The sequence below is a fragment of the Malania oleifera genome, chromosome 4, assembly GCF_029873635.1.
Source record: "Malania oleifera isolate guangnan ecotype guangnan chromosome 4, ASM2987363v1, whole genome shotgun sequence".
NCBI classification, from domain to species: domain Eukaryota; kingdom Viridiplantae; phylum Streptophyta; class Magnoliopsida; order Santalales; family Ximeniaceae; genus Malania; species Malania oleifera.
Window position 1 is genome coordinate 26,789,748 of NC_080420.1, and position 22,230 is coordinate 26,811,977.

Genomic DNA, 22,230 nt, shown 5'->3' on the forward strand with positions numbered 1-22,230 from the left:
TCAAATCTCCAAGGTTTGGTCGACCGAGCCATTTTGAACTACCTGGTTCAGTCGACCAGACTGTTGGGATTTCTCCCAAGGACCATCGGTCGACTAGGTAGTTGGAGTACAAAAAAGGCTTGGTCGATCAGATGGTCAAAATGTTGACCCAGGGAAGTTTTGGTCGACCAGGAATTTTTGAACAACCTGGTTCAGTTGACCAGGGCCTTGATCAACTGTTGACCCAGGCCTGGTTAGGTCGACCAGGCAAAAATGAACTGAGTTGGCCAGTCGACCGAAAGTGCACCAAGTGTGCATTTCGGTCCCGTCTTGAAACATACAAACCTTATTCAAGTGCCTAACAAACATATGTACAAAATGTGTGTGTGTTAGGGTCATTTATATCCAAAATTAAGACATCGAAAAAGTTCAGTGTCCGTTGACCAAACCCTAAGGTCATTTTCATTTTATGGTTTGTTTGAACTTACATATTATCATGCATGTGATGTGTGTGAGTTTATTACAAACCAAATATCCTATTTACTATTGCAAACCAATGAATAAATATGAAATACAATACACATGGAAATTAGATCTTCAAGCTTTAGTTCCTCTTTGTGCACATCTCGATCTTAACAATTTTAGTTCCTGCACAAAACCTTAAACACCTATTAGATACAATGATTATTTGCCATAATCAAAACCGGGCGTGACCACTAAGGTCAACAAATTCAATTTAGAAATAATTCATAATTAATTAGGTACCATTCATAGAATGGGTGTATAGGGGGTGCTGGTACCTTCTCACATAACTAAACTCTCAATACCAACTCTAGTAAATACAAATCTAGACTACTGATTCTTTGCCTTAGAATTGTTCTAAAGACCAATCAACGAGTAGTAATTAGATAAACTAATCGTATTTAGGTAAATAAAAGGTTAATGGCAACTCCATTAAATCTTTAATATTATTATTCGTCGCCATTTTGAACCTCTCTTTGAGACGATGCCACATATGTAAAAAGAATGCTATATTAAATATATTACATATGCTTCCTACTTATACACAGAAATAGGGGTGAGCAAACGATCGGTTCAGCCAAATTCGGTTAATTAACCAAATTAACCAAAATTTTCGGTTAATGATTGCTGATAATCGAACCGACCGAACAAAGGAAGCTCACCGAACCGAACTCGACCGAATTACCTTTTCGGGTAATTCGATTAACCGAATTTAACTGAAATAATTTGAAATTAATTATTAAAAACAAAATATAATTATAAATTTTTTTACCAATTTCAGCTTAATTAAGCATTTCATCTATTAATTTTATTAATAAAAAGGATATTTTGGTATTAAACTATAAGAGTAGAATTTATACCGTTACCAACAAGCAGCTCCTAATTCTCATTAACTCTTAAACATATGCTCAGTATGCCCCATTTCAGCTTAATTAAGCAGCTCCTAATTCTGAAGAAAAAAAAAATCCTTATTGAAACCATGGCTCAAAGGTTCCAAATTCTGAAGCATGTAGGAATTCCAACTGATGGGTGGTATAAACTATAAAGGACAGTCTTTTGAGACAAAAGTTGCATTAGACATTTCTGCAAGACAAATACAATTTAGTTCCATTTTAATATGGCTAACAAAATTCAAGGTGATGTGTCATCAATCCAGTTGAACCCTTTGCTTTTGCCCTCCACTTAAATTCATCCCTCTCTCCCCCACTCCACTTAAATCTCCATCTTCCCATGTCTCAATGTCCTAGTTCAAACACATGCTTCTAGAACATCCTAATAGAAGCCCTTGTTCATTTCCTTGCCAAACAAAACATTCTCTCTAATAGTTCATGTTTGAATCCAAGCGCTCTGATCCATAAACCTTATAATGCTGCCCATAAATTTTTGGTATTTCACGTAGAATACTACAAAGTAAGCTTGATTTACCCGAGCAAATTGAACCACAAATTGCAATCTTCTATCCTTTAATAATTTTCATCTTCTCAGTAATCTTGATTGTGGGTGTGCAATTAGAATCACTAGAATCACTAATTATTAATTCGGTTAATTCGGTTAACCAAATTAAAATTCATACTAACCGAACCAATAACCGATTAACCAAAAATTGGTAAAATCATAACCGAACCGAACCGACCCTATTTCTTGACCGAACCAAGCCGACCGAAATTGGTCGATTAATTCGGGTTTTCCCGAATTATGCTCACCCCTACGCAGAAGTGTGTATTATTTAATTAATCAGGGTTGGGCTTGTTGTAATGTGGTAAGAGAACGTACAAAATAATCATTTCATTGTAACGTATGTATCACAAAAGTACGCTATTTCTTCAAGCAAATAGTACCCCCCCCCCCCCCAAAAATATTATTTATTTATTTATATAAACATTGTAAAACTAAAATAAAAAAAAAATTCGTAATTTTTTTTAATTAAAATTAAAAAAATAAAAAATATTTTCAATAATTAAAATGGGTATTCCTTTTTTGCTCATTCGAGGCTCACTAGGTTTAGACTATACAAGTGATAGCTTGATACCAATTTCTCACGAATCCTACTGCTGGACTCAAAAATTGAGGAAAAGAAAAGAGGGGTAAGAAGAATTAATTAATAAAAACTTATTACATGTACTACCTGTATCTTGGCAATCTCTCTTAAACCTGTACGAAGTTGTATCAGGCAACCTCTCGATTCCACTATTATGTTTGGTGTCTAATCGGAACCTTTATGAAAGCTCTCCTCAATGAGATTCTTTGGGATTCCTTAGAACTTCAACCGTCACACAATAGTGTTTAAATAAAAAGAAAGATTTTAAAAGAGAACTTTTGGACTGAATAAACTTTTATTAATCTGTCTCAATTTTTCTTCCCCGAACAAAGGGTCGAAGATCCCTTTAAATAGACTCCAAGGGATAAGTACAACTTGCTTTCTCCTTGATTGACAGACTTACTTTCAAAAAAGCAACTGACAGTTTTACTTTAATAAAGCAACTGACATCTTTACTTTAATAAAACAACTGACAATAAAAAAAACACTACGTAGATATATAGCCTACCAATCTTGACTTTTTAATACATCAAGTATACATCATACTTTAATAAAGTTGCTGCAAAGATAAATAATACAACAAACTTTAATAAAACTACTTTAAAGATAACTTGATATGGTTTATCGAATTGTCCGTCCTGCAATGCCTTGGTATGACACGTGTCTGGACAAGTGTCTGATATGACCCTACTGACTAGTCTGATCAATTTGGCCTGAGATATGATGAAAACTGAACTATCATCTAAGTTGTACACCTGTCAAGATCTCGTCCTCCTTCAGAAATCTTCCAAAACTGCAATGATTTCTTCATCGTGTTCTTTTCTTATTAATTCTGCTAGTACAATTTGAAGATCACTCTACATAGCCTAAGTTAAAGGAAGATGACACTCCTAATTCTTAAAATAAGAGATGATGGGTATAATTTACCTAATCAAGAATCTCTTAGAAATAGAATAAAAAGAGAGAAACTATCAATATATTTTAAATTCGATCTCCTCTGCCCACTTCCTCTCAATCTTCTAAACCAAAACAACTCAAATCTGAATCATGTGTATGTCTAAACTAGGCAACCTAGAACGACAGTTCTACACAAAACAACAAGAAATCGAGTCTTCACTCCCACTAGGTAAGAAATTTATATTTTTCTACAACATTAAAATTTTTCCTTTCACCTGCTATAGATAGAAAAAAGTTATATGTTATTATACTAAGAATGTTGATCAAGCTTCATCAAGTTAAATGTTAAATAAACATTCAATTAAATAGTCAAAACCATTTTGTGCAGTATCATAATATGAGCCATGTAAGAAGAGGCGTCGCCAAATAATACACTGCCATGCCCCTATGCATACTCCAAAACTCCAAAGAGGTACGATTGAGGTGACCCTTTTTTTTTTTCTTTTTTTCTTTTTTTTATTGCAGTCCAGTTGAGATAATTTTCATATACGTTTGAGATTATTCACACACGTGGGGCATCATTCTACAAGAAACTATAAAAATGAACAAATAAATTTTACAAAAACAATTTAAAGGCATTCACAACAGATAGGTTAACTATCATTCAATTAAACAAGAAGGTGAACTAGATACAGAGTTCATAGGCTATTTTTATTTAATTTAATTATTACAAAAGATCAATTTGTTGGTGCACAGCATCCGGATAAGGGATCAGGCAGAAGTTGATGTATCATACAGCAATGATGAATTTGGGACCACTTGATACAAGTGTGTGGTGTCTGTCATTTTATATGCTTTGAGATCAGAATAACATCATTCATATATTCATCAACTGACGAAAATTGGGTATTATACATTGGGTTGGCAAATGCTCTTTGCTTTGTCATTCAAGAATAAAATGAGATGCACTGCATACTTCACAAAACCAAAACTACGAAAAGAAAAGAAAAGGGTTTCCAAGGACCCACGTCGTGCGCCCTCTCTTTCTTCTGAGCAAAAAGCCAATAGCCCATGAAGTCACATCTATCTGAAGCTGTGTTCCAGCTCACAACATATATGGATACTGTATTGGAGCATTTGCATATCATCATTCAACGTTCCTCAACTACACCCTTTGCTTTGACGGGACAACAAGAGAACACATTAATGTTTTCCTTTCTATGAGAAACAGTACAAACTAGCGGTGATGCAGATTTACTGGTATCCCTTTAGCATGCTGACTCTCCATTTCAAGAAGCATCAATGATTTCTGCCTCTGAAACCTGTTCCTTTTTGCCGCCAGTGCTGAAAGAAAACCACCCAAATAAGATTAGGAACTGAATGCGGCACTAGCCATCAAACAATGAAGCATGTATAAATAACACAGAAAAAATTGTAACATAATGCAATTTGAGGGTATATGCAGATGTGCCTGGGAAAATGACAGGGTTTTGTCTAATGTTATAGAGCTCTATGAATTCAAATATTTAAAAAAAAAAAATACAGAACTCCACATGCATGGAGCTTGTGCCCCATACCCATTTACTTTTGTTTTTGTTTGCAACTGACCATTCCCACTATGATGGACCAGGAAAAGCAGGACCAATATTTGGCAGATGATAAAAGTTTTGACATTGTAGAGGCCATTGTTGCCCAAAACACCAAAACAGATGGCCTCTTTTTTTCTCTTTTTCTATCCCTATGTCCCATGGCCATACGCATGTATACACATGTAGTGCTAAAAAAAGTGTTCTTTTTTATTGGGGTTAGGGGGGATGAAGGGAGATTAAAAAAAAAACGAAGGAAAAAGAGTATAAGCTTTATTTTTCTTGAATTTTCTACCCCAAAAGATGAACTGACAGCCTTTATCAGGACCATCTGTCTCAAACCACTAAAGACAAAGATCTACTTGATCACATCACGCAGCATCTTAAAAACATGAAAGAAAACACAATGAGGTGATTTTACCATTACCATGCTCTGATATAGAGCAAAAGAAGATTTACTCGCTGGTGACTGTTTGGAAGGTCATATTATGAGAATGGTAGGAAAGGTAGGAGTGGTACATATTTAAGACAATTTCTTCAATTTGCCCTCCATTTCTAAGTTCACAACCTTTTGCACTAGTTTCATTGATGCTACATGCCAAATAGAAGGAACTTTTGCTACATAAAATTCAACTGGCATGGTTTGCATAATTGAGTCTTAACAGCAGAAGTATATGTCAGTATACGACCAGCTGACCCAAGTCATGTTTTAAATTTCAAGACTTCAAAAATACGGAAACTTCAAGAGAAACATTAATTTTGATTTCAACTTCAACTCTGATTGTAATAATGATGCAAATTAGTAGAGCAAAAATATGGAAGCTTTTCAAAATTTACACATCTTTGGAAGCTGACGAACTTCAAATGCTTCTCTACAATTTATTGAATGAAAATTTTCAAATTTGTCAAAATGTTGTCATTTTTGTGCAAGAATCTCAATTCTTTTATCAAAATATTAGAAAAATAGTATAATATATTGAGTTTATATTGGAGAGTTTTGCGATTGGGATTTTAGTTTAAGGAAAATCTTTCTTACAGCCATTTTTTTTTTAAAAAAAAAAAATAGTAAAAAGTTTCAGATGATTTAGTAAAAAATTCAGTTTTCAATAAATTTTTGATGATTTGTGGAAATTTTGAAGGAAATTTAGTAAGATCAAGATTGGCCTCCTTTTCAATTTTGAGGATGGTGTAAAGAGAAAATTTTAACAATTTTGTATGAATTTACGACCATGTCCCATGTGGAAGTGGAATCTTCAAAATCTGAAATAATAAGAGAAGCAATTACAAAAATACCTAAAAAAGCTTAGGGTCTATTTGATATTGCTGCTACCTTTTTTTTTTTTTTTTTTTTTTTTTTTTTGGTTTCTGTTTCTCCACAGTAAAAAAAATATATATTATTAAAATGCGTTTATTTCTGTTGTCAATTTTCTATTTCTGTTGCTGGTTTTCAGTCTTTGGCTAAAAAATTGAAAAACCAAGTTTTATGGTTTTTAGTTGTTTTGGTAACCTGTTGTCAAAATTTTAATATCCAGAAATAATTTTTTTAGATTAAATTATTCATTTTATACACTTAAATAAAAAACAAAATAAAATGATCATATCAATTTAAATATAATTAAAATATATATGTAAATTTCAAAGAATAATAATAAAGCCAATTACCAAATACTTTACTATTTTTCAATTGTCATGTCCAATAAAATTTTTATTGTAAAGTAAGTTTTGAAAGTAGAACAATTAGGTAAAATAATTATAATAAAATTTATTTTTATTATAGTAAATTTTCAATGAGTATATTTGTAATTTTATTATTTTAATCATATTTTTATAATATATTTAATTTAAAATGAAAATGAGCATTTTTTTAATTAAATTTTTTAATTTGTATTAGTTTTATAAATGTTAACTAAACATGTTGCTGGTTTCTAGTTTTAAATTTGTGTTTCTGATTTTTTATTTTCGTTTCTGGTTTTTGTTTCTCTAATTTTTGACAATAATATCAAACGGCCCCTTAGCCATAGCCAAAACAACATAAAGTTCCAAGTCCGGAACCCTTGTATGGAATCTTTGCAGAAATCAAAATCAGGCAGCATAATGGAAGAACATTAACCATCAAAGTATCAAACCAACAAATTTGAGAACTTACTATGGCTATAGAAGCTAAAGAAAATTAAGGTTCATGAGGACTCTGAAAGGAGGTAAAATGGTGCAACTTATGGAAGATCTTAATAGCACAACATATCCTCTTGGATACCTATCTTGGGCTTGTGCACAATATTATTGCAATAAATAACTGAGGAGTTAGTTTTAAGTATCAAATCAAACAAGGACCAATCCAAAATTGTACACTGAGGTCACCAAGAGAGAAATCTTCTAAATCAACATCATTTGAAGTAAATGATTTTTTTCAGGTGCATGAAAATGAGACAAGGGAACCTTCACACAGATCAAAATTTTATCCTCTCCATGGTTTCTCATATTTCATATATACCACAAAGGATAGTATTTTATGTATTGACTTCTTTTAGAAGGTTCATTAATTGCATAATGTCTCTGTAGATGTGCAAGGATCTCACAACAAACTATATAAAATAAAACATGAAGTAAAAAACTGATTTATGCTAGATGATTGCCAAGACCGCCCCAAAGTGAAACATAATACTTCTAGGCAGAAAAAATGGCAATGGAAAGATTAAGACAATCAAAAGATTGGTTAAGGTCATACTTACCCATTAAATCCTGTGGTAAACCGAAGTCGTAATCATTGTTTCCCCTCCTTATGCAGCATATGTACATCACCAACAATAGCATACAAAGAATGAAGAAACATGATATGCTTATTGCTATTTTCCCGCCAGAGGATAGATGACCATTTTCCCATAACAGAGGACATGGCGGCAAAGAAGGTACGCCACACAAACCTTTGTTACCAGAAAGACTGTAAAAGAAACATTGACACTCAATCAGGCAAGGACCAAGAAAAATGAATAGTTAAAGAATTGCTATAGGAAACATTTAGCTTGCGCAGATAGATAATGCCACATATTTCGCATTTACACTATCAGTAGTCTCACCACCAACCCACACGCGCGCGCACATATGTATATGCGTCATATTTGTAGATTTCTATGATTTCAACCGCTTCCTCACAAGTCCAACAGTTTCCAATGTTTCGTCAATATTTATTTGTGAATATGCACAAAACCTGAAGAAGAGTGAATCTAGTAAAGCTTTTACAAAATTTGCTACCCCGAATTTTTATACGATTATCTAGATAGTGTTGCAGCATAACTGAGGTAGTGTTTGATAGCAATGATTTTGGATTGTATGGATTTGGAAGAAACTCAATACAATTTTATACTACATATTGTCCAAATCCAAATCCAAGACCCAAAGTCCATGCTACCAAAAGCAGGGTAAAAGAAATTGTATTTCTAGAACAACCATTATAAAAAAATAGTGGCACCCGCATAAGTGCATATATTATAAATTAAACAAGAAATGTTGTAGATAATCTGAAAGAGCAATGACTATAAACAAGCAAGAGAGGTGAAACAATGTGATGGTCACGTCCAAACTTCTATGAGAAGCATATAATGGTGAAAGGAAACAATTATATAATTCATAGCTTTCATGGCAGACCAGGGATATCATCTCAAGGATTTGAGAAAGAGGTGAAAAAACTCTTAACTCTGATAAGTAGAAAACAAAAGAGTTGCTTGCAGGCTGAACTGGATTAGAAGAGACACTGATGGTTGTGCAATAATGATTAATGGATACATTTTTTATAATGAAGTGGTGAAATTAATAAAAGGCGAAGCTACCTGAGGTTAGAATATGGGAAGTCCCTCGGAGCATTGAAGTATTTTTGTTCAAATACAACAAGCCTTAAATCCCACTAGGTGGGGTCAACTACATGAATTTTTTTCCGCTAATTCACCCAGCTGAGAGCATTTTCCTCTATTAGATTAAGGGTTATTAAATCCTGCCTCACTACCTCATTCCAAGTTATTTTAGGCCTATCCCTATCTCTTTTCATGCTAGAAACAATAACTCACTCCTCACAAGTGCTCTACTAGGCATGTGTTTCAAATGCCCAAACCATCTAAGCCAACCCTCCCTTTCTTGTCTTAACTGTTGTTATGCCACCTTAACATTCGCATTTCAGAACTTTTACTTTTTGTAATATTGTTTCTTAGTTGCTCAACATTCTGAACTATAAAAACAGAGGCCTTATAGCCATCTTATAAAACTTTCTTTTTAATTTTATAGGTATAATATGATCAAACAACACACCTGACGCACTCCTCCATTTTACCCAACCTATTTTAATTTTATGTACTACATCTTCTTCAATTTCCCCTTCCTCTTGCATAGTAGATCCAAGATATCTAAATGTATTAGTACAATTAATCTCTTGATTATCAAGTTTAATCTTCTCTCTATTGCTACTCCTTACATTACTAAAATTACATTTCATATATTATGTCTTATTCCTACTAATTCTAAACCCTTTAGACTTTAATGTGACTCTCCAAAGTTTTAGCTTAGATTCCACTGCGCTCTTGCTATCATCAATCAACATGATATCATCTCCAAACATCATACACCAAGAGATCTCATTTTGGATATTCCTACTAAATAGATAAGGACTCAAAGTAGAACCTTGATGCACACCTATTATGATTGAAAAAACCTAACGCTAGTTACTACTCTATCATACATATCCTTAATGACCTCAATATATTTATTGCATACCCCCTTCTTTTCTAAGATCCACCAAAGAACTTCCCTAGGTACTTTTATTATATGTTTTCTCTAGGTCAATAAAAATCACATGCAAGTCCCTCCTTTTTTTCTAAACTTTTCCATTAAATTTCTTAAAGATAAATAGCTTTTGTTGTTGATCTCTCAAGCATAAAACAAATTAATTTTTTGAAATCCTCATTTCTAGTCTTATTCTATGTTCAATGACCCTTTCCTATAGTATCATCATATGACTCATAATCTTAATTCCAAATTAGTTATTACAATTTTGAATATCGCCTTTGTTTTTGTATAAAGATACTTATGTACTTTTCCTCCACTATTCTGGCATTTTCTTGGTTTTTATAATAGTGTTGAATAGAGTAGTTAACCAAATATTTTCTTTATCCCCTAAACATTTCCAAACTTCAATTGGTATTTTATCTGATCTTATAGATTTCCCACTTTTTATCTTTTTTAATGTCATCGTAACTTCAAGGACTCTACTTTTGCGAATAAATCTCCTATTTTTAGTCTTCTTTTCATTTGTCACTTCCTTTCATTTGTCACTTCCTTCCAAGTTCAACCTTTCTTTTTAATTTTCATTAACCAACTTATCAAAGTATCTTCACCACCTTTCTTTTATGTCTTCTTCTCTAATTAAGACATTATCATTTTCGTCCTTTATACATTTTATATTACCTTAATCTTTGCATTTTCTTTCTCTAGCTCAAGCAAGTTTACAAATGTCTTTTCTCCTTATTTTGTATCTAGTCTAGTATATAAAGTATCATATAAGCTCTATGTTTAGCTTCACTAATAGTGCTTTTCGCATTTTTTTTCTTGCATCTTTACATTTTTTCAAGATTTTCTATATTTCTACAATTTTGTCATATTTTATACTGATTTCTTTTTGTCTTAACAACTTTTTGGATTTCTTGATCCCACCACCGACTTTCTTTACTACCTGAGTACTTTCCTTTGGACTCACCTAAAAACTTTTTTGCTATCCCTACAATAGAATTTGTCATTTGATTCCAAACAATATTTGCATCAATCTTATTCTCTACTGTCCAATATTTGATCATTTTTTCTTTAAATCTTACTATAATATCTCCCTTTAAGTTCCACCATCTAGTTCTCGTGCGTGGATTTATGCTACTCCCTCTCTTCCATTTTTTTTATATGTATATCTAATACTAAGACTATGTTGTGTAACCAAACTTTCACCTTGAATAACTTTACAATCCTTACAAGATGGATGATCCTAGTTCTTAGTTAAGAAGAAATTTATTTGGCTTTTATTATACCCACTCTTGAAGGTTATTAAGTGTTCTTCAATTTATATAAAGCAAGTATTCAATATAATCAAATCGTAACATCTGAAAAAATCTAAGATTGTATCACTGGCCTCATTTTTATCTTCATATCCATGGCCTTCATGTATCCTCTCATAGCCTATATTTTCCAATGTGTCCATTCAAATCAGCTCCTATGAATGTCTTTCAAACATTACGTATCCCTTGTAAAATACTATCCATATCTTCTCAAAATTTTCTTTTAAGATTTTCTACTAAGCCTATTTGAGGAGCTTACACACTAATGAAGTTCACTATCTCCAGGCCTAAAGCTATCCTAATTTTAAAGATTCTATCTCTTATTCTTTTAACATTTACTACATTATCTTTTAGGTCATGGTCCATAATAACTTCCACCCTATTTTTATGTTTCTCGTTACTAGTGTACCAATGTTTAAATCCTGATTTTTCAATTTCTCATTACCAGTGTACCAGTGTCCAAGTTATTAATCCAATCTTAGTTTCTTGTGCCAGCTTAGTAGTCCTCTCCCTTCTCTACTGACTTGGTCTATTCTCTTGATCAAAGTGAAGTTTTATGCTGATTGTCAACTAAGTAGACGTTTGAGTTTTTTTTCTTTCATTTCTAAATCACACCCTACCCTACAACTAGTAAAAACCACACACCATTTTAATACAAATGCATTAAAAAAAAAAAAATTAAGTATACAATTTTGAATGTGAATCAAGCTAGACTACAATTAAAAAATCATGCAATAGTTCAATTTGAAAAATTTTGTATATTCCAAAACTTGCAAATGAAAATTACAAAAACAAAAAAATGCATATATTAAGCCTACAAATCATAAACACAAAATCTTCACTACTAACCGACTAAAGAAAGTTTTTTAATAATAGTAATAAGAAAAGAAATAACAAGAGAGGAGAAGATCTCACCGGTGAATAAAACTAAAAAGAAAATGACAATTGCTTGAAAAATACTACAATATGTACCCCTTTGTCACAGGAAATTTTGATGCTGCAAATGAAAATCAATCGAAGAATATTTAGGCAACAAGGGATTGCAAGAATTCTTCAATCTAAATTCAAAATTCAAAATCCAACAATATTGAAGAAACAAGATTTCTTGACCCATAAAATCTTTATCGCTTCTTTATGATTTTAGGGCTAAAGAAACAAAAATCCTTGAATTTGTTTTGAGTCTATGGGAGAAAAGAAAGGAAAGAAATGAAGTTCAGAGAGGAGATCGGTCTGGTCGGTGAGAAAACAAAACCAAAAAGGAACGTCAAAATAAAGAAAATGAAAGAAAAGAAAAGAAACCTTTGGAAGTAGAAGCAAAAAGAAAAGAAACCTTTAGACATAGAAGTAAAAGAAATAAAAACGATTCAGCTTGTATCGGATCAAGAATGATCCTCTTAAAGTGTGCTGTGAAAAATGGAAATTAATTCCGTCAGCAAATTTGAAGACTTGCAGCTTAATGGATGGGAATCCGGCAGCAACGAGAATAGATGTTGTAGTAAGAACTTGACATCATGTTGGGAGGCCGACAATGAAAGGAATTGCGTATCTCCATCGCTGAGGCATGGCAGGTTCTTTTTCTTTTGAGGTCAAGACAGTAATTGATCTGATATCAAATTGATGTATGATAGGAATTATAATTCAAAATCAGAAAGAGAAACAGAGAGGAGAAAAGAAGGGAGAATAAAGGAAAGACAGCAAGACAGGGATTCTGGAACAGGATCAAGAGAATGAGGGGACAGAACTGGAATAGTAGCAAAACAAGGAGTTGGAGAAGAACAAAAGGAGAAACTCCACTGAATCATTATTCATGTTACCCGATTCTGTAGATAGTCTTTCCTATTGGACTGCTTTCCATTTTAAATAGGATATTATATTTTCAGTAGATTGTAAACATCCCAAGTAATTAGATGAGAATTATCATCTATTAAAAGGGAACGTAACCTTTTTCATATGTTAGTGGAATATTCAGTTTTCTTTTCCACATTTTAACATGGTATCAGAGCAGAAAATGTTCAGCCAATCTTCAGCAGCCCCTATTATTGAAGTTGGTACCAGTTTTTTGGCACACAGGTAATTTTTTAAGTGCTCTTAATGTTAAAAAGGAGAAGCTAGGTCCATGGATTATAGACTCAAGAGCATTAGACAATATGACTAGAGATAGTAAATTTTTTTTTCTACTTGTAGTCCCAGTTATGAAAATTTAACAGTCAGGATAGCAGATGGTTCACTCTCAAAGGTGGCTAGTACAGGTTCTGTTAAAATTTCAGAGAACTAAACACTCAACTCAGTTCTATTAGTGCCAAATTTGGATTTGCAATTTACTGTCTGTTAGTAAACTCACTCGGGATCTCAATTGTGTTACTAAATTTTTCCCAAATATGTGTGAATTTCAAGTCGATTCAGGGAAGGCGATTGGCAGTGCTAAGATGTGTTTGGGGCTCTATAGTCTATAGGTTAGGGCATCCAAATTTTTTGTATCTCAAGAAACTCTTTCCTTCATTATTCAATAATAAAAATCCAAATAATTTTCAGTGAGATGTGTCAATTCTCAAAACATGTTCGCAACTCTTATCCCAACCAACCCTACAAAGCATCCCAACCCTTTTCAATGATTAATAGTGATGTGTGACGGCCATCTAGGATCAAGAATATAACTGGATCTCGCTGGTTTATATCTTTTATAGATGATCACAGACTTACCTAGATATTCCTCATGAAAGAAAAGTCGGATGCAGGTCAGATTTTCAAAAATTTTAACATCACGATCCAAACACAATTCCAAGCAAAAATATAGATTGCGAAAACTGATCATGCCAAAGAATATTTCAAATCCACTCTTGATGATCATCTCTTGAATCAAGGTATAATACACCAACATTCCTGTGTCAACACTCAGCAAAATGAAATTGCCGAAAGAAAAAACCGGCACCAACTAGATGTTGCCCAATGCCCACTCCCTCATGTTCTCTACACACGTACCAAAACACTTTTGGGGTAAAGCCATTCTCACTGCAGCCTACCTCATAAAAAGGATGCCCTCTTGCATTCTCAAATTCCAAACTCCCTGTCAAACTCTACTTCACATGTTGAAGCTATAGCTAACCCTAGGTGTAAGCATGAAATGGCTGTAGCAGGTAATGTAACATAATGTTAATAGATGTAACAGGAAGCAAGAGTAGCTGATGTTACATAACAGGAAGTGGGTGTAACAGCCATAAATTTTTTTTCAAGCACACACAACCATGTGCATATTAGCGATTTGCATGTTTAAAACTATTAACTCTTCTTAGAAAGAGTGTTAGTGTAGGTTGGATCCTTTAGTTCAACTAAATTGTTTGGTAAGGGCAAGAAATTTACATTTGTTTTAAACCACCATTGACAGAAAAAGTATGTGTGTATTAATACTGTCTCATTATTCTTATGTGATAAATTAATTAATAAAACAAAAAAATATTGAACATTCCATTAATTAGACACAACGTACATATAATACAAATATACAATAACTAGAAAAGATTGAAATTGAAAAATATAGAACATAAATATAAAATTGCAAATATTATCAAAAAAAAAAAAATATTTCCTAACAAGCCTAGTAGGTGCAACTCAAGAATACCTAGTGAGATAAACACACAATAGATAACACTCATTATAGGGAATACAATAATTTTTTAAACACCACACAATAAATGCGGGCAACAAGACTAAAACCCAAGACCTCCCAATAACAAGCTCTAACACCATGTTAGATTACCACAGTAGGTGGGTGGGTGAAATTTCGTCACCTGAGGACCAGCCATGTGCCCCCATGCACTAGCCAATCGCTAGCAGGTCCATCCCCACATGCCAACATGTCAGTATTTTTTTATCAGTTTTGCCTTCGATTTCTTTCTAATGCTTTAAGTTCTTCCATAGACCGTAATATCAAGTTGTTGGTCATGTATTTTGGATAGGGATGTAAACAGGGCGGATTTGGAGGAGGGGCAAACCTAAATCTGCCCACCAAGAAATCCGCCTCTTAGCATTATTTATATCCCCATCCCCTGCTAGGGACCCAAATCTGCCCTGTCAACTAGAAAAAAAAAAACATATAAATTTATATTTAAAAAAATTCATGTCTTTATACAAAGAAAATAACATATCATATTTTTAATATAATTATAGATAGCATAACCTTTCTAGTACAATAGTATTAAAAATAATAATACATTTAGAAGCTAGGAATTGAATGAAATATATATATATATATATATGTGTGTGTGTGTGTGTGTGTGTGTGTGTGTGTGTGTGTGTTTATTTATTTAATACTATTGCGCACACATGCACATATCAGTACTAAGGAAAAGTTGGATTTGAGGTGAGAAAATGCATTTCCCACTTATTGCCTCAAATCTGCCTCAAGCACAAAAATCATCCCAACTACTAGCCAAAATCTGTTTAGAAATTACCAAATCCCCCCTATAGGAGCGGATCAGGGCAGGATATAAACCAACCCGAATCCATTTAGATCCCTAATATTGGTCAAAGATCCAATATTTTTCAATTCTTTGCTTATGAGAATTCGTTAGTTGATATTCAGTACAATTAAGGTGATCAGTTGGTCCCTTGGGGCAGTGGCAATGTGTGTAGGCTAACTTTTGGGGCTTGAAGCAATGCTATGCCCATTTCTTGGTGACTTGTTTGTGGTTGAGTCTGTGGTTAGCCTTTTGTGGTTGTTCCAGCAGTTCTGAAAGTTCACCTTGTTTCTCGAATTCTCGTTTATTTCATTTGTGAGCGTAGGAATGGAGTTGAATTCCAAAACTATGTCCCCTTTACTATTGCCATAGATAACAACCGAAAAGTTGGAAAGAGTAATGTTTGGTGGCCTAAGGCTGTTAAAATCTATTTGACAAGCTTACATAAATATGAAAACATTCCGTTCCAGGCCCTCTGATGATAAAATGAAAGAAGCATGGATTCAAGAAGATGCACTTATTGCGTCCCTCTTGTGGAACTCAATGGAACCTCAGATTGCATAGATGTGCATGCATCTGGGTGTATGTAAGACTATTTGGGATTATATCAAGCTCTTGTATTCCAGTAATATTACACGTATGTTCAACCTATCCCTGGAGTAGTTTCAGTTACAATAGGGTGATAGGAGTGTCACAGAGTTCTTTGCAAAGATGAACTGTATCCATGAGGCGCTTAATATAGTGCAACCCATAACTGTCAATTTTCACAAGATGCGAAAGCAAATGAAGGAGATGAGAATTTTTCGAGTTCAAACGGGTTTGAAGCCCAAATTTTAGGCAGTAGTTTCAAATTCTTGGTAGCACAGAGTTGCCATCCTTTGCCAATGTTTATTCTCACGTACTTTGTGCTTCCTCCAGCACACATTCCCTAACCCATGGACTAAGGGGTTTTTTCATCAGAAAAAAAAGAAATTTCATTCAAAGGGCACCAAGGGGGTGCCACCCATGTACAAAATAGAAAAGAGAGAGAACTGAAGGATGGCTCAACAGTGTAACAGTGTATCCAAGAGATCATAAAATTAAATGTTTGCCCAGCATGTGTCCATTGAACCAGCTTGAAACAGTAGTAAGCCATCTATCCTTGATTGCGAAGCAAGTAGATGTTCCTTCAAAAGCTCTGGCTTCAAAGGATTTTTTCCTTTATTGTACAAATACCCTTCCAAGCCAAGATTTCCTTTCCCACAGATTCACCAGTGACTACAAAGTTAATGCAATTAATTGGAAGTTACTGCAGTGTAGCTTCAGCAAATGCTATGCACAAAAAATATAAGTTGGGTTTGAGGAGAATTGGGGAAAAATAAAATAAAAAATAAAAAATAAAAACAGGTGATGATCAAGGTTTGGGAAAAACTGGTTGACTAGTCTAGGAAGACCCCTCCAAGACCCCTCAACTAGTGGAGCTGGAAACAGACAAAATGTAAACAAATACAGTTTCCTTTTCTGCTTTGGAATTTTTTGCAGCTCAAGACTTCTGTGTTTGGGATGTGACACGTTTCCACAAGAATATGGATGGTTAAGAGAGCAAGAATGAGCGTCTTGGAATACTTTGGGTACACGTACGCTCTACTTCAAGTGATCGAAATGGGATTGAAAGCTGTTAAATCCTGGTCATTATACTGAGAGGGTATTTAAGAGGCTTTGGCCTCAATTTGGGCCAATGTATGATTTCACCTAGTAATTGTGTTTTGATTATCAAATGGTGAAGAACATCTCTCCATGATCACAAGAATCTTTGGTTTACGCATGTTAAATTATGTGCGTTGTCCATCCTGTTTATTTCTCTCTCTGGCCATGTTTTGTTTCTTGATTCTGTGGATCAGTCACTGATGTCTAGCTCACCAAATCCACAATACAAAAATAAGATGCTGTGGTCCCACTTCCTAGTGGGAAAATTGACCCAATTTTGAAACAAGACTATAAATAATCATTTGAAAAATGTGCTATAAACATTTTTCAGCTGAGGACTAGTAAATGTAAACCATCAAAATAACCATGCTAAGCTACCACTTTAACTAAAGGCTTAAGCTGTTTGGTTGTGGAACAACTATGCATACCAAGCCTTAACACTCCCTCATATATGCAGCCCGATTGCACATGGAGAGATAAACATATAATAAACAACATCCATTACAGGGAATAAGATAATTATCAACAAACAAACAATAAACGCAGGCAACAAGACTAAACCCCAGGACCTCCAGGTGCCCAACTCTGATACCATGTTACATTACCACTCTTAAGCTGTTTGGTTGTGCACTAACAATGTATATCAAGCCTTAACAAACCATAAGGGAAACAATCATTGTAAAAATATGAATACCCATCAGGAAAAATAGATCATCCAACATGCAATAGAAATTCTGGATTATATCAACCCCTCAATACTCAAAAAATAGATTGAACACCGAATAATAAAGCCAGCAAAATAAAGTAAGACATACTCAATAACTCCACCATGGACACCAACTGAATAAATTTCCTCTGGTACTCGACCAACCAATAAGTTATCATTCAATAGCCTGCCCATGAGTAAAGATGCATTGGTCAGAAAAAAACAATTAAAAGAGGGAATCTAAATTTGACAGTCCTCTAATTTTTTATTGTTTAGCCTAGTCAAAAGTTCATAAACTGGCACATGCTTATTGAGTGAAGGTCTGTAAAAAGTAAAAAATAAAAATATCACCTGGTACACAAACCTCCCACACCACTCAAGGGCTTTAGGGGAGGATAATTTGATGTCATGATTTGAACTAAAACAGATGCCTGGTCATATATATGATTGATGTTTATTGAAAATGTTTATGTATGAATTGATAGCATCCAATAGCACTTATGGTTTATTCCAGAATTCTTTCAGGGGATGTCTTAGTCTCCTCTCCGCAAATTCTTCTCCTTTTTTTTTTTTTTTTCCTATTGTAAAAAAAATACTTCATTAATACAAAAAGAATTTACACGAGAATGAGACATCTCCAGAAAAAGAACGGGAACAAACCAGGAAAAAAAAACTAAAAAATGAAAAAGAGAAAAGATCAACAACCCAGCAGGTTCCTCCAATCTCTCTGTAACTCCTGGAAACTAATCCCTATGAAAAATCCAAAACCAACGCACAACAGTGAGGCCAAATACTGGATTTTATCCCAAACCAGCACCAAATTAAATTTCTTCTAAGAGAATATTCATGAATTATGCTCCTGCCAATCCCCCATAAAACTGCAAATATGCCACACTTCAATAAAGCTGCCCTATCCTTCCTTCTTCCAAAGCCTATGAAATTATTTGCTAACAATTCTTCCACCAAAGGACATACCAAGCTCTCTCCTGTAATATTTTAAAAAACTTATTCCAAATCCTCCAAGCAAAGCAAATTCACAGTGCAAAAGAAGATGAGAAGTTGTCTCAAAGTTCTTGCAACAAAGCACACATACATTGGGGGAGAGAGCCTTCAAAGCTCTCCTGATTTATAGCAAGTTATTAGTATTTTATTTTACTAACAACCAACCAAGTGAAAGCCTTAATTTTTGGGGGAGCCTTGGCCTTCCAAATAATGTGATAGAGGGGAACATAAGAATTAGAATGAATCAAGAATTCAAAAAAAAAAAAAAAGTTGCAAGGATACACTCCTGACTAATCCAAAGACCAAAAACGAACATCCCTCCCTGAAGAAAGGTTTATTAAATAAAGGAAAAGGATATCTTCCAACTCATTCTTCAAGGATCCTCTTCTAATCTCCTCACTATTCGAGAAGTTACTCTCCTCCTCCTCCCTATCCAAAAGGCCAACTCACCCATAAGCCTAGATTTTCTAATTCTAACATTGTCAAACGCCTCCTTATTCCAAACTTTAAGCTTCTCCTTCAAACATTTCAAGTTTTTTCATGAATCTAAAACCTTTTGAACTCCTTTCCATTTCCTCTCCCCAAGACTCTCTGACCAAAGGCTTGAAATTCACATGCTCCAACCACATATTCTCAAACTTAAAAGGGGCAGGGCCCCACGCCACCTTACAAGATTCCAAGAAAATAGGAAAATGATCGAATGTGGTTCTAGGGAGAGTACTTCGAGTAAGGTTCTAAAACTCATTCTCTCACTCCCTAAAAAATAATAATCTATCCAATCTACAAGTGAATTGTTCTTTCTATTAATGAAATCTCTTTCGCTATCAAAAAATAATAATAATAATAATAATAATAATCAAAATTTTATTGATACGTTGATGCCATCCATAATAATTTATCGTATAATTTATACCACATTCCTTGTTTCGTCAAAAAGAAAAAATGAGTAATGGCCAAGTACTGAATTTTTCCCAACCCATCGCCCAATTTAATTTTCTCAAAAAAATAATCCAAACATTATGCTCCATCCATATTCCCCATAAAACCACAAAAATGCGACATTTCCATAATGCTGCCCTATCCTTCCTTCTACTGAGGCCACCGAAATAAATGACTAACAAACCATCCACAAGAGGACATACCCAGCTCCCTCCCATGATACCCAAAATCTTATTCCGAATCCTCCAAGAAATTCACAGTACAAGTGAAGATGAGAAACTGTCACAGAGTTCTTGTAACAGAACAAGCATACATCAGGAGAGAACCTTCAAAGGTCTCCTAATTTGCAGCAAGTTATTAGTATTTATCCTATTAAGAACAACCAATAAAGTGAAAGCCTTAATTTTTGGGAGAGAATTGGCCTTCCAAATAGTAGAATAAACCAGTGAAGAGTTGGAACATATCAAGTATTCAAAAAAAAGATTTGCAAGAATATACTTTCGACTGAACCAAAGACCAAGAACGGGCATTCCTTCCCAAAGAAAGGTTACCCCATTCAATAAAGATAACAAATATGACAACTCCACCATTTCCCTACAGTTAGGAGGTCATTTAAAGTGGAGATTCCAGGAAACCACTCAGATCACCAACAGAGAAAGATATGGCTCTATTTTGCTCAGAACTCAAACGAAAGAGATGAGGGAAAGAGATAGAAAAAGAAGCAATTGCCAGCCAAAGGCCTTTCCATCACTATCTATTTGCTCTTGAACCATACCACAAAAGAATTTTTTCTTTTATTTTCTCACAAGAATAATCTTGATTTTCTTCAAAATGTTTCCTCATTTCAAAACCTAATTGTGCTTCCCTTCAGCAATCATAAACCATTTGACTCCTAAAATTAACTTAATTTACTTCCTTAATAGAGTATTTCCCTCCAAACCGAAAATAATACCCTGAATAGTCCTCACAAGAATTATAATTCTTAGGGAGCATATACTACACAATAACATGAGGTAAAGAATGTAATTTCATTCATTTTCACTCAAAGTCATTTATTTCTACCAAGAAAACATCAAATAGCATTTTCCTATGATTGGAGGGTTGTTCCAAGTCTATATTTGCATTTCCAGTCATGTGGCAGATAGTAGACTGTTTTCTGAATGAAAAATTGAGGCTTTCACCTCTGCCTTGTTTCTCTTCATTTCTGTAACTCCTTTGTGAGTGGTGAACTATATCTTTCACTTGTATCTCCAAAGTGGTGAAGTATTTGTATCTTTAGAGAGGTGAGTTTCCTTGCTTTTGTATCTCTTTGGTGGATTCCATCGAATGGTGAGCAAAGCTACGTCTTTCAGAGTGTAGGTACAGGATAATGTTTGAGTGATATTAATTTCAACTCTATATATTGTTCTTCTATAAATAGAATGAGGCAGCCTCACAAGTGTGTGCTGTTATGTTATATCAACTCTATATATTGTTCTTTAATAAATTGAATGAAAGGAAGCCTCACAGGTATATTGTTCTTTTATAAATTGAATGCAGCAGCCTCACAGGTGTGTGCTGTTATGTAAACTCTATATATTGTTATTCTATAAATTGAAAGACAGGCAGCCTCACAGGTGCAATCTCTATATATTGTTCTTTCATAAATTAACTCTCTCTCTCTCTCTCTCTCCCCCCCCCCCCCCCAGTCCATCATCATCACCACTGTTTGCAATCACTATTTATAACTACTGTTCACAGACTGTTTGTCAATCATCTTTTGGATTTGTTACGATAGCAGTACAGGTCTTTGTGCCTCCACTGGACACACAAAATCCCTAAAGAAATTTGAGGATTCGATGTTCTTAAGGCTGTCAATTTGAAGTTTGATTCTGGACTGGAAGTTACTGTGGGAATTTTTTTATTTACTCCCAATATGTAGCAATTCTTCCTCTGAGAAGTCAACTGGAGGCAGTGATTGAACCCATAGCATTGTTTTGACTTAACTTGATCAAATATGCATTGTGGAAGTCCGAAAAGCAAAAATGATTTGATGCATGTGCAAGCCGTGCTTCTGTGATGTTTTCATGCAATACCCGTGTGTTAGTCTCTTGCCATATCAGCGTGTCAGTTCTCTGTTTAGTGCAATAACATAGCACTTTTAATCCTGTTCCTCATGTTTATTTGCATTTTCTCATAGATTCCAAGAACCCCATGCAAAGTACTAAGCATATCTTGTTACCTTCACAAACTGCCTGTAAGTTGAATGACAGATTAGAAGTGGTGGTCTTAAGGCTTTCAAATATATCTCATCAGTCAAGAAAATCAATGTCATGTAAATGGTAAAGCATCAACTGAC

The 22,230-nt window shown here is 34.1% G+C and overlaps 1 protein-coding gene across 1 annotated transcript in view; it reads right to left on the reverse strand.

Annotated features, from left to right (window-relative positions):
* Positions 1-4,255: 4,255 nt before the first annotated feature.
* Positions 4,256-22,230, reverse strand: part of LOC131153102 (receptor-like protein 4) — a 51,943-nt gene continuing 33,968 nt past the window's right edge. Inside the window, exons 7-9 of the mRNA XM_058105152.1 lie at positions 18,061-18,138; positions 7,752-7,960; positions 4,256-4,780 (exon numbers count right to left, since the gene is read on the reverse strand). Coding sequence (XP_057961135.1) covers positions 4,674-4,780; positions 7,752-7,960; positions 18,061-18,138 — 394 coding nt within the window. The 3' untranslated portion in view covers positions 4,256-4,673. The remainder of the gene's footprint in view (positions 4,781-7,751; positions 7,961-18,060; positions 18,139-22,230) is intronic.